We start from the raw sequence: 13,593 nt of genomic DNA, 5'->3' as shown, positions 1-13,593 counted from the left end.
CTTTCACATATACACTCCGGGGCCCGTACGACGAGTAAAAACAGACATTTTGGGAATTTCCGGCCGGTGTCCGGCCGGCTGCCGTCAAGTTCCTACGGGCGCCGGGACAGTTTTCTAAGCCGTACGGGCCCCGTGGTGCTGAGTTGGCTGCTCCCAATTCTCCCGGCGTTTTTATCTGACCGTTAGCCCGTAGAAAGCCCGTAAAGGGCCCGTGGGGCACCTTACGGGTCCCGTACGGGCTCCGGACGGTGCCCGGACGGCCCCTCACGATGTTTTTCTTCAATTTTCATAACAAATATTAACGGGCGCCTTGCGGTGCTCAATTGTTCCGTACGTGTACCCTACGGCGCCCTCACGGGCCCCTTAAGAGCCCCGGGTGATATGCACAACACCAGGCGTCTGCCGTCCGGGGGGCATTTAAAATGAATATTGCCCGTGCGGGTCCCTCACGGCGGCATCTCGAAATGTACAACGCAGTTTTAAATACAGGCGGTGTGGATACCAGAGGACACATACAGAGTGAGTCAGAAAAAGTGTCCCACTTTTTAAAAGTCGTATTGTTTGAAGTATGAATATTTAATCATGAGTTTCATGATATATCTTGATAGAGTTATCCTCCCAGTACATTTAGGAACCATTTTCATTTGAATCTCTGCATGCATGACTGAACATCAGACAATCTTTACAAGACTGCCAGATCTCACTTATGCCAAGTTGCTAGGTGAGGAATAAAATAATGTTTTGAACAAAGACAGCAATTTTTTATAAATTATCTAATTAGCCAGACAGACAAAAACACAGAAACACACGCACACGCACACACACACGTTCTCACATCAGGGCCTTTGTGGGGCACCTGATTGTGGGGTATTTCTGTGCGTTCCAGATATACCTTGTGGTCCCCTACTAGTGGGGTATGTACAACCTGGCGATAACAACCCGGCGGTGTGCTTACGATGTTACCATAAAAAAGTGTGCAAGTTTTAGCACACGCTCACAAAAAGTCATTTATGGGGTACCACTTCTAATGCCCCGCAGGGCATAGGACACCGAATATACAGTCATTTGAAAGACTTTACTCTGTGGGGTCCTGAAAAAATACCCCACAAAGTAAAAATGCCTCACAAGGGGTATGTGAAGCGCACATAAAACCCCACAAGAATGCTGAGGTGAGAGCACACACACACACTCACACACAAACACACATACACACATATATATAAGCACATGCACAGGCACACGCCCACAAAATAATGAGCATTCCATTCCCGACAAGGCCCACCCAAACTGTTACTTTTTGTCGGGAATTCTTCTTATCGTACGAAAAGTTGAGTGGCCGCTGTCCTCTTGGTGCGTATTGGCGGATGTTGTGCTTGATGATGATGATAATGATAATGATGATGATGATGATGATGATGAAGATTAAGATGATGACAATGATGACATGATGGTGGTAGTGAATGTGTTCAAAAGGGAGAGATTTTTAGGGTTATATGCCACTTAAACATTCAGCAATCTTGATAAAAATCAATGCTCAATCAGAAAAGGGGTAATTATGAAACAATTGTCACCGTGTGTGTTGTGTGTGTGTGTGGGAGTGTGCACGTGTGTGTGGGTGTGTGTGTGCGTGTGCCAGTGTCTGACTGTGTTTGTTCAATGCACTGATTTATTCCTCACCCAGTAACTTGGCGCAAGTGAGATCTGGGAGTGTCTGATATTCAGTGATGCATGCAGGCATTCAAATGAAAATGGTACCTAAATGTACTGGGAGGATAACTCTATCAAGATATATCATGCAACCCATGATTAAATATTCATACTTCAAACAATACAACTTTTAAAAAGTGGGACATTTGTTCTGACTCACTTTGTAGTTCAGTGCACCGCACGGCACCCGGCTGGGCGCCTTGAGGATCCCGGCGGTGCCCCGGCAGGGCACCTTCCGGGAGCCATCGGTAAACCTGCTCATCGGACGGAGCCCGTAAGTTTACCGTAAGTGCACCCTGCCGGCACCCTGCCGGCACCCTTACGGGCGCCTTGCATTTCACTCGACCAATTTTCTCCGGGCACCTCCCGGGCGCCGCAGAATATGTGACCACACATGCCGTAGAAATGAAAATCGGACGGTTCCCGTACGGTCTCTAAATCCACGGCAAGCCGCCGGGTAGGGAAAATCGTACGGGGCCCGGTTTATATGTGACCTAGGCATTAGGAGGACTGATGCTTTACCAAAGAGCACTAGCGCATTGACTTGGTTTTGAACCTGGGACCTCCCGGCTACAAGAATACTGCTCTACCACTTAGCCATCGTGCCTCCTTCTATATATGTAGAAGACATGTGTACATTATTTTGTTGTAGTATTCCGAAGGTTATTTAAATTTGATTAAAGAGGCACTGTTGTCAGTTACCAGAGGCACTGACAGACATGTTACTTATTTTAGAATTTTAATTGCAGAGAATGTCTTCTGTATACCACACAAGTTGGCAACTTAACTTGAAGATATTAAGTTATATTTCAGGAATCATTCAAAGAAATACATCTCTTGCAAAATGGCTCTCTTTACATTGATTATTGAGCTGCTGTGTTTCTGAGGCACAAACTTGGCTTAGCACCAATGAAAGCAAACTGAGAAAAGATGTTCAGTAGAGATAGGAGTTTTATTTGGAAGTTTGTGGATATGTCGTTTTAAGGAGCACTGATTTTGTTTATTTAGGTAGGATATACATATAACTTCCTTTCCTATCTTTTCCATTTCTATTCTTCCCTGCTTTGTCTCATACAGTTACATTTCATGTTTATTAGTGTACATTCATCTAATCTTGATTATTAGCCAGGCTATTTTCTCCCTTCTGAGCACTATTTTGACAAATTGCGTAACTTGTTTGCCTCATCAGGCCTCCACCTAAATGAAATCATATAACATCCTTGAGCATGTCAAAGCCAATAAAACTGCCACAGTACTGGCGATTCATTGAACCATCTACAGTCCATCTACCAGTAGTCATGCAGGTATTTAGTGGAATTTGAACATTGAACCATTCTGGTAAAGGATGGCCTCATATCCAATATGTAGTCATGCATTTTCACTGCAAATAATGAGCACTGAGGTCTATAATAAGATAATTGTAGCAACTGTTGAAATTATACTTTGCCAGTGGGACCATAAACCTGTTGGACCTCTTTCCCTAACAAAAGGAAAATGTAACAGTCTTCATGAGTTTACATTTATATTCTACAACTACTTTTAAACCATCCTCAAATCTCATGGATTCTTAAAGGTTATGCCTACCCTTGCACTAAATACGTTAAACTGACTATTTGGAATTATTGACTATAAACAATATAATGTAAGTTATCCTGGAACCATAAATTTAATGCCAGTCATCATATATCCACCTGCTGTGTTGTATAATTACCCCTACAACCAAGTTGATTAACAGTCTAATAATTAAGCATCCTGAGCGTCATAAGTGTATGGAGAGTGAGTAATGCTCATTCCGTCTCCGATATACGCTGCATCCAACAATAGCAAGACATAACAGGGGTTAAACCACTTGCGTAAAAAGCAGAAGAAAGGAGTAAAGATAGGGGCTGAAATGACCCGGATATGGAGAGGACAAGCCCAAAATAATTTTAGCTCACATGACTTGAGTGATATCTTATGATGACTCAATCTAGAGAGGGAGAGGTACAGGGAGGGGTACAGGGGTCACTCAGAGGGACACATTCATGAGAGAGAAAGTGCATTGTGAAGTTCATATGCCCCACATGTTTGTCGGCTAACGCTCTGTAGCCTTCATGTTAATGGTTTTGGCAGTCATCACACCTTGTGGAATGGCCTATTTATTCTAATCAAAAAGAGACAAAGAGACACAGAAAGGGGGAGGAAGTAAAACAGGAGGGGAAAAAAGATATTACAATAGCAGATAAAATTAGAATCAATAGAAAATATCCCAAGGACAGGATGAGGCAAATAATAGCGAGAAGTGGAATGGGTGAAGGTTGAAAAGGCTACGGAAAGAAAAAGGTCATATAGCACTAACGGTGGAATGGAAAAGTCGTGATAAACAATGTTTAGTTGGCTATTCGGTAATCAGGAAGAAAAATATACAATCGAGACTTTGTTTAAATGAATATTATATGGCAAGGGGGTGTATGAATGTATAGGCCCACCTGTGAGATGAAAGTAATTTGCTTGCAGATTGAAACAAGTGAAAAGGAGTTGAAATAAATAGAGACAGGTTGGGTGTTTAGGCCTCCTGTAACAAAACAGTTGTATCTGAAAACTCTGACCTGCAGTATCATTCATAATCTTGTTGGCCCAAACTCTAACCATTTTGATTAAGAGATCCATATTTTTGTATACCAGGGGGTGTTTCACAAAGATCCCAAGTCAAACTTAAGTTGGACTTAAAATTATGGAGAGCCATATGTAGGCTGAAAATAGAATACATGTATAATCAAAAGTGAAAATTCAAGTATTTCAGACTTTTTATAAATTCCAAATTAAGAACATGAAATCTCCTTGATAATAGAACATATAAATGATTATGAATCAACATTTTATGCCTTTTAAAATAACTTTTACAAAATATTTTCATAGGTGCTAACGGCTTTCCATAATTATTAAGTCCAACTTAGAGTTAAGTTCAACTTAGGATTTTTGTAAAACACCCCCCAGGTGTACATCTCATCACCATAGTATATACTTAACTATGAATCATAACCTTAGTAAGGCTTAACAGGTATATTTATTGGAAAGCTTGCTAGAAATGTTTTTGCTTTAGCTCGTAATTATTGGGACTATTAAAACAATACATTGCATTGGGTTAAGGGGAAGGGCATAGTTCAGTTTTTCTTTTCCTTCTAATTTTCCATTCAGCCTTCTTCATTTCCCTGTATCCATACTTTCTAATGAACAAAAATAATGTATAACGATTATATTACTAATATTATGGGTATTACTTATTTACATCATTATATCATTTTGTGGCTTTCGTAATAGAACATCAGTTCGTGTAATTCACAAGTTGAAATTAAGTTGAAATTTCAAGTTGAAATTAAAATTTGTGTCTGTTACAATGTAAGCATGACATGCCATTGTAGCTCAATTTAGTCTATGACATAACTCCTCTTTGATTATGTTCAGTAAAACAGATTTGCAGAAACGGGAGCTGAATTTAGATTTAATGAGAAATTGCATTTTAGCAAAGCCCTTTTTGTTTGCTGTGAAGTATGGCTTGAGATAAATGGCCCTCTTTCCAAGTCTCCAATAGAGTATTGGTCTTCTGGATTTCATTGAATAGCTTTTCCGGTGTTTTATTTCAAGAGTTTGTGATAATTCTTTAAATATTTTTCCTGTGGCAGATAAAAATTGTTTGCATGTTTTTTCAATTAAATGTCACTGTCCCAGCTTTCACAGTTTCATTTCAGTAATTTTAGTGACATATTGCCTTTTCCTTGAAATACAATGCTATACAAGTATATTCATTTAGATCTAGTTACTAATGCCTTTTGTATGAAATCCTTCATCGATCATCATCACATGTCGTTAGATAGCAAAGACAAACTAAAAATGTAATGCCCTTCTGGCTTGGAACAGATCCCCCCCCCCTCCAGAATCCAAGTAATATATATAGAATAAAGAGTTTGGCAAATGGCGCTCCATAAGTCAAAGGAAACTTAGTCCATCTTTTATGAATACAAGCCATTGTAATCAACAAGATATTGCTTAAAATAAGCTTTCATGGAAAAACAACATGGCTCCAATTTGAGATTAAAGAGTAAATGCTCTGCTAAAGCCTTGACGTACACAAACAAACCTGTTTAATATTTTACTCTTCTATTGTGTTCTGTTTTAGATTGATGTTAACAGGAGCGTATGTTTATTAATCAATTTAGATGTGATGAAGATAACCAATGTATTTTCCCTTTGTTCATGTAATAGTTCTGGAAGAATCAGCAGGAACAGGAGTTTGCCAATTTGAGGAAGCTCCAGGGATTGCACGCACCTCTCCGGCTCATGATGGAGCGCAGTATAGTCACACAGGTTAGCTTCCATGTTAGGTCTATCTTTTCATGCAGAGCTTCTAGGAAAATATATTTCCAGAGTTCCCCCACAGTAAACATGAAAGACATTATTATTATGCGTTGATAAAATCTGATAATTTATAATGACCTTCACTTTGTAGGTGGAAAAACTAGGATGTTTTCAGTATTCTTTTTGCTCATATATTGTTATACTGTGAAACCTGAACTGGTATATAAAGACCACTCAAGGAAAACATGGAAAGTGGTCTTTATGTAGAGATTCCTTTAGTACATGTTTCAGTGAGAAACCATTTTCAAGGGTAACACAAAATGTGGTCTTCGTACATGTAGTTAGGTGGTCTTTCTATACAGGTGGTCGCTAAAGCAGGTTTGACTGTATATGTATATAGTCTCTTCTATACAAACTTTAATTGAAAAGGGGGAGAAAGGGGTTTATCTAGGGAATGTTTTATGTGTAAATAAATCTTCTGAGAAGAGGTTTGCATTACGAGCAATTTATAAATCAACTACCGGTATTCATTTACATATGAAATGATAAAATGAGAAGAGGAAGCAACAAAGGATTAGAATGGAAAATTAAAACATTAATAGTATTCCATTCTTTCAAATTGCTAGTATAACTATGATATAGCATCTGCATGCGCTACCGAAGGACATTATATAACATTTTTCCGGCTTAAACTGTGGCCATCGTAGTGAGAATTCAGAAATACCAGTAGAATCAGGATTAATATCAAGAACAAATTTATGCTAAATGTATTTTGATCCAATCTCCTTGTATACATCTTTGTATAGGAATGCATTTTAGATTATTATTGTTGCTGAATACATGCATTTATTAACTTGCATCTTTTTACTATTTTCTTGTGCCAGTCTGAGAGCCCTAGTGTATTCCCATCATCTAATGCCTTGGCAGATGCTCTATCAGGAAGAGATAGCATCATTGGATTCGAAGATATCCTCAATGGTAAAACAAAACTCTCTTTCTTTCTTCATTCTGTTTTATATGTACAGTGATGTTTTTTGTAATAAATATTTTATGTGTGTTTATGTACATGTTTGTTCTCTGTGTTTGTTTGTTTTGGAAGTATTTATATAAAGCAGGGGTTTTCATGGTTATTGTGCAATTACCATCTCTTTCTGAAAATTGGACTCTACTGTGCAATTACGAAAGAAATAGTTACTTTTGTATTTAATGAATATTTATTAGTGTATGTTTGTCTCGTCAATTAAGACATAGCTTGATGTCGTGAGGTGACTTGATATGTTGTGAAAGAGGGGCCAGGTAATTCAATTAGGGTGTGTTTTCACTGAACGAGAACAACACCCAAACTACAACGAATCTAATTTCCCTCACCAATCCATAACATCTCTACCTCTCCTTACCTGCACTGCAAGAAACATTGAAGAATAACAGGAGAATAGAACCATTGGAACCACTATCACTCTAGAAACAGAATCCATGTCCTCATGACTCTCTATTTGACACACTTGTTTATGAAAGATAAAGAATTATTAACGATGTAAGAAAGAAGTGGTGAAAATGGGTATTTCAACACACCTTTGCAGTTACCATAGAGTAGAATGAATATAAACAAATGAATAGAATAGTTTTGGTGCAATAATTGTTTTTGAAGTCCAGGGGCAGACCATTTTCATTTCATTTATCCTAATATGTTCCTAATCAGTGTTCCTATTCAGTGTTCCTTTTCACCCTGTTTTATAGTTTGTAGTTGAAATATAATCAAAACATTTGGTTTATTTAATCTGAATAGCTTCAGACTACTTTGCTTTAATGGAGTTTATGTTAACATGTAGGTGGCGTGTTAGTGTAATTACTTCATGTGGAGACAAATTGGTTATATCTATACCTACAGGGATAGATGATTTGTGATTGTGTCTCAATCAAAGCTACAGTTACTCTTTGATCACAATGCTAACAATTGATATCTAGTAAACATGGATAGCTATGGGGTTCCGGCATGTGCTGTGAATGGTTGAAATGTAACGGACCAAACCACCAATCCATGACTTAAGATCAGTGAGTGTTTGGCTTACCATACTAACCTGGCAGGAAGATGCTTATTTGACCCCTACCGAGTTGACCTTGATGGAGAGGGATGGACGCGAGCTGGAGACCATTTTGTCAATCAAGGAACATCCTAACTCACTCACAAATAAATCACTTGTCTTATTTTTACTGTTTCGTGGCATGGTTATGTTGTATTTTTGGACCATTGTCTTCTTCTAATCTTATTCTTCTTTTTGTTTTCTCTTCATTGCATGAGAACCAACCCCATAGCTATACATGTTTACTAGATATCTATTGTTAGCATGATCGAAGAGTAATTCTTTAGCTTTGATAAAAGCAATGATAGTAACTGAAATCTGGTTTCTACTAAAAAGCTTTCATTATCATAGGTTCATCTATTAACAAATCAAGATTGGTTGGGGATATGAGCAGTAGATTTTATTTTGCATACCATTCTAAAACACAGAGGATATAAAAACTTAGTATAGGTGTGCAAATGATGACTATATGAATTCTAGGACTCCCATTGGACTAGGACTCCCATTGGACTACTGCTTAAGATTATTAGAAGTGAGGAAATGTGGCTTAGAAAAGTAATGTGACTGTTCCTACTTGTATTTGTTAACTCATGGTCATTGTTACATAATAGAGGGCTAATTAGGAAGTGATTTATAATGTTGTTTGTTGACCACTATTCAGGGCTAGTACATGTGAATGAAAGATGGGATGTAGCAATGGAAGAGTAATTAAAGACAATTAACAGAGTGAGAGGAAGTGAGTGTAACAAATGAATATAGAAGCCAACAGGTAAAGATATTACTCTCTCTCTCACATGGTGCACCCGCAAGCTTAGTACTGTATAGATACAGATGTGGCATTAAAGTATATTGTAGGATTCTTTTGTAGTTTGCTGGGGGAATAAGATGAAAGAAAGTACATTATAATATGACAATGAACTGATGCTTCCCTGCATGAAGCTATGATAGAATGCATGAGACATAAGTGATTTGAAGGGATCCTCCCATCTTACCCCCGTCCTATGGGACATGTAGGGTAGATGTCACCCCTTTCGTCTTCCGATGTTGGCCGTGACATCACAGTTGATATGGAGGCTTGTTGCTGACATCGTGACGATGCTCTGGCTCACTTTCCCCTCCGGCTTCCTGTGGGTCAAGCGCTCTGTGACTGACACACTCTTGACCTCATCAGTCACAAGTAATTAGTTGGACTTTTAGTTATGAAATAATCAATTAATGAAGAAATAGAGAAACTTAACGAAAAAGAGAGGATTCAATGACATGTACCTGGCTCTGATGTGTGAAGGGAATTGCTAGCCCTGAAGACTGAGGGGAAAAAAAAAAAAAAAATGATGATAGATAAAATCATTAAACCTGATATAAAGAGCTACATGTACCCTGTAGGTGATGTAGGATATCAACAAAAGAAAAGAGACGAGGGAGAGATATAAAGCATTGAGGGAGAGATGCAAATAGAAATATAAAGAAAATGTAGCATGTGGGAAAACTTTTTTCCCTTGTTTAGGAAACTGCTCAAGACTTAAAGTCTCAGAGATCAAGCAAACTTTTATCAGCCATTCATGAGAAAGCCTTTTTAATTTACATGAATAGATGGTGAATTTTTTTTTTGATAGCACCGCAGATATGCATTTACACCCTGACAGAATATAATACATGATAATTATTTCTTTGTTACACAGTATCTGTGTGTCAGGTCTCAGTTTTTGTTTTCCCCTTCCCTACATTGTAATTGCATGCACAGGTCTAACCCTAGGCGGAGCATCGTCACATGCCAGTTACGATGACTTGGCCTAGTGCCTTGCTTCCTGTCTGCCACCTGAGTTTCCTGCTCGTTACAAGCAATGGGGGCGCTCTTTATGCTGTTTCCGACAGCAGCCCAAAGCACTGCTTAGTTTAGAGAGCTGTCTGTGGTCGAGTGCCAGAACGGACTTTAATTAAGAGCTTATGATCATAAGATGCATGTTACATAACAGTTGGGGCGTTTCAGTTAAAGGGCATATTCTATTTTTGTTTAAAAGAGGGAAAGGGGCTTCAGGAACTGAGTGGGTGTTATGGAAATGAAAGGGAAATACAGAGTTGGCCAAAAGAGAAAGGGAATGAAAGATTTAGATGCAGACAGACAGACAAGAAAGACAATCATAAGAACATTGCATGGTTTTTGCACCTCTTTTCTATTTGATATGTTTCAGTATTGTCCAGGAAATCTTTCCAACGGTGGATATATGTGATGCTCTGATCCATGAATGTATTTCCCTTACAAATGGGATTGGTTTATCTTCTTGATGCTGTTCTATCTGTTGAATTGAAAGAATTCAATTTGCGATGAGTAATTCCAGGTTCCGTTGCATCTTATGGTCATTGTTCTTCTATCAAACTCAATTAAGTGAATGCTAGTCAGGTCTGACAGGGATGTCTGCCTGAATGAGTAGAGACAGGTGTCCCGAGGAGACGACAGACTGCATCACTTGTCATTCTATGACACATTACACTCATCCCTGGGATTTATATACCTTAATATAATATCAACAAAACCACCAGACTCACTTCCATTAATTACTCTTTTAATATCCATGATGTAATGTTACATAAAAAATCCAGCTCCACTCCAGGCAGGGGTGAAGTTACCCCCTCCCCTGTCTATACGTGACATGGTGTTATATGAACGTCTAACTCCAGGGGGTATGATGTAGCTATTCCTGAGGTAGCTCTGTCGTCTCTCTGGCGCATACTTTCAATCTATCCTAAGAAGACTCTTCCACTCAATAAGTATGTCATCATTAATGTACTAGGCATGTTGAATATACCCTCATTGCATTCTTTCTTTGTTTGTTAGAGTGTTACAGTTTAAACTGTGATATGGTATACCACTTGAAAATTTAGAATTAATCCATTAAGCCAGTTACAGCATGATTTCTATTGGAAAATATTGAGTGTGTTTGTAAAATTTTAATAAGGAAATGAGTCTCCTAATATTTACATTTTAACAACAAGAATATCTACAAACACTGAAGTGCGTAGTGTAGGGCTTCTGTGTAACATTAATTTTCAGACACTTGCAATGTTTATCTTGTATCTTAGCTCGAAATGAAGTTAAGCCTGATATCTTGACGTTTCCCCTGTCTAGAAGTTGTATTCCAAGCGCTTCAAACTAAGATACTCCCCTTTCTTCTTTTAAAGTGTTAAGGTATGCAGGGTCATATTTCTGTGATGTCATATAACTTAGATCAGTAAATAAGTTGTCAACTCTTCTGAAACGCATCCGATCATGAATCTTGGCTGCTATTGGCAACCAGTAACACAAGGCCTGTCTTCACTATCTCGAGATTGCCAAATATCCAGCTATTTGAACTATCCCGATCGCAAACTATCCAGCTAATTTGCGTCTTCATCAGACCGAAGTAGCAATTAGAAGGATATTTGGTCAGGATTGTCATCCCAAGATATCTTTACTTGGGATAGTTTGCAAAATATTCCACTATTTGGCAAAATATCCAGCTATTTGTCCCGTGCGTCTTCACTAGACCGAAGATTCGCAATACGCGCTAACGCTGAGCAAAATATCTCGAGCTAATTTCTCAAGGTCGAGTTTCAAGTTTCGAGGTCGAATCTTGAGATAGTGAAGACGCGATTTGTTACTTCGGGATTATTTCCCGAATCAGAAATAGCAGGCTATTTGGCAATCTCGAGATGATGAAGACGCGCCTACATAGAATGCGGCGGTCTAGCTAGGAGTGTTGTGAGTGAGTCCGTGATATGACTGACTCCCACACCCGTTATCCTTGAGGCAGATCGATGTAGAGCAGAAAGACTGTTTCCTGACACGTATCGTCTGACTATAGAGGGCGTGATTCCTGTCTGACGGCTACATTCTTGTTCCTTCCTCGTCTCATTCCTGTACCTTGCATCCCTCATAATCCATATCTTCCAGGACATTTTTTTTAAAGCTCCCATATTGGATGTTTTCTATGAAAGATGATGGTAAAGATTAGGATGTTGTGAGTGAGTGAGTGAATGGCTTCATGAACCTCTGGTAGACTATGTTTTACCCAACCTTGATGTAAACATTTCCATAAGTGCAGTGATTTCTACCATTGGGCAGCGATAAAACCACAATCTTTCAACAAAAAAATTGAAGGTGGGGTATGAAATATTGTGATTAATATACTGCTGTATTAGCTACCAATATATGTTCACCCTTTTCAAGATAAAAGTCCAGTTGTTATATTGCAATGGCCTACAAAAATAAAAATCCATGCAGAGTATTGCCCCAAAATATGAAACATACCAAAGATGAGATATGTAGTCCTTTTATAATTTTGAAGTTTAGAAAGTTTACTAAATTTTAGAATATAGATTTTAGGAGGATGGGGATAAAAGTTGTTATTGCTATATGTCAGAAAGTTACTGGTGAGGAGGGGTAAGAAGGGAAGGGGGTAATTGGTTTAAAAAGGGAAAGGGGTCTTAATGATGATTCTTAGAATTATGTTGCAGGAACTGGATCTGGGTCACTTGTTTCTGTCTCTCTTAGGATATTGGTCATTTAGATCTGTTTTCACCAGTGGATCTAAACAAATGGCTCTTGAATTTCTATACACAGGTATCTGACATTTTCTTTCGCAAAACTTGCAGTGATGATATTTGGTCTTGCATCATTTTGATAAAGATGTAGGGTCGGGTTAGGGTTGTGATCAGGCTCTATGTTAGGTTTATTTTTAGTAATAGGTCCAGGAATGAAGGTAAGAGTTGGAATAGTGGAAGAAACACACTGGAACAATTACAGATAGAGCATGTGCTGTACAGTCTTAGGTACCCCTCTTTTCCTTTTTCCCTCCGTCTCTCTTTCTTTCTACTTTTTTCTTTTCTATCTCTTTTCTCCCCCCCCCCCCTTTCTCTCTCTCTCTCTCTCTCTCTCCCTCTTTCCCCCTCTCTCTCCCTCTCTCTCTCTCCCTCTCTCCCTCTTTCCCCTCTTTTTCATGAAAGCATATCATTTTTAAAAGCTGAAAAAGCAATATAATATTCTGATTCGGTACATGAATCTACAGCTAATTTCAAGTATTTGTTGTCGGGCATGACTTGAAAGTTTGTTGTTACTTAGTTGCTCAACTCAAATGCTTTGGTCCACATTTTACTTAAATTTAAAGACAGAGATTACTATTACATTGTTTTCCTATTGCTTTCTTAGGCCAATTTTGTGCATCTGGATGTGCCTTCAACCAGCTTTTACCAACCTCATACATTAATCCTGGAACCTAGCAAATTTGACTTTTAAGATTACAGACTCCAATCATGTATGTCACCACTTTTAATCCTAAATTGGGTTGTTAAAACATGAATGCTGATAGACTTGTAGTAGTCATGAGAGGATGAATATAAGAAGACGATTTAAATTGACAGCGTAGAGCATGTATAGAAAGATGACCCACTCCTTCCGATCCATGTAGTCTACCCATGATTCTACATAGGAAATAGG

The 13,593-nt window shown here is 38.5% G+C and overlaps 1 protein-coding gene across 2 annotated transcripts in view; it reads left to right on the top strand.

The window, feature by feature from the left end:
- Positions 1-13,593, top strand: part of LOC579892 (proteasome maturation protein) — a 52,670-nt gene that overhangs the window by 27,281 nt on the left and 11,796 nt on the right. For both annotated transcript variants that reach the window (XM_030980263.1, XM_779984.5), the window contains exons 4-5: positions 5,950-6,051; positions 6,927-7,020. In XM_030980263.1, coding sequence (XP_030836123.1) covers positions 5,950-6,051; positions 6,927-7,020 — 196 coding nt within the window. The remainder of the gene's footprint in view (positions 1-5,949; positions 6,052-6,926; positions 7,021-13,593) is intronic.

Source organism: Strongylocentrotus purpuratus, unplaced genomic scaffold (assembly GCF_000002235.5).
Source record: "Strongylocentrotus purpuratus isolate Spur 01 unplaced genomic scaffold, Spur_5.0 spur5_scaffold_11, whole genome shotgun sequence".
NCBI classification, from domain to species: domain Eukaryota; kingdom Metazoa; phylum Echinodermata; class Echinoidea; order Camarodonta; family Strongylocentrotidae; genus Strongylocentrotus; species Strongylocentrotus purpuratus.
The sequence above is the reverse complement of the archived record's forward strand: the minus strand, read 5'-3'. Positions and strand labels throughout refer to the sequence as shown.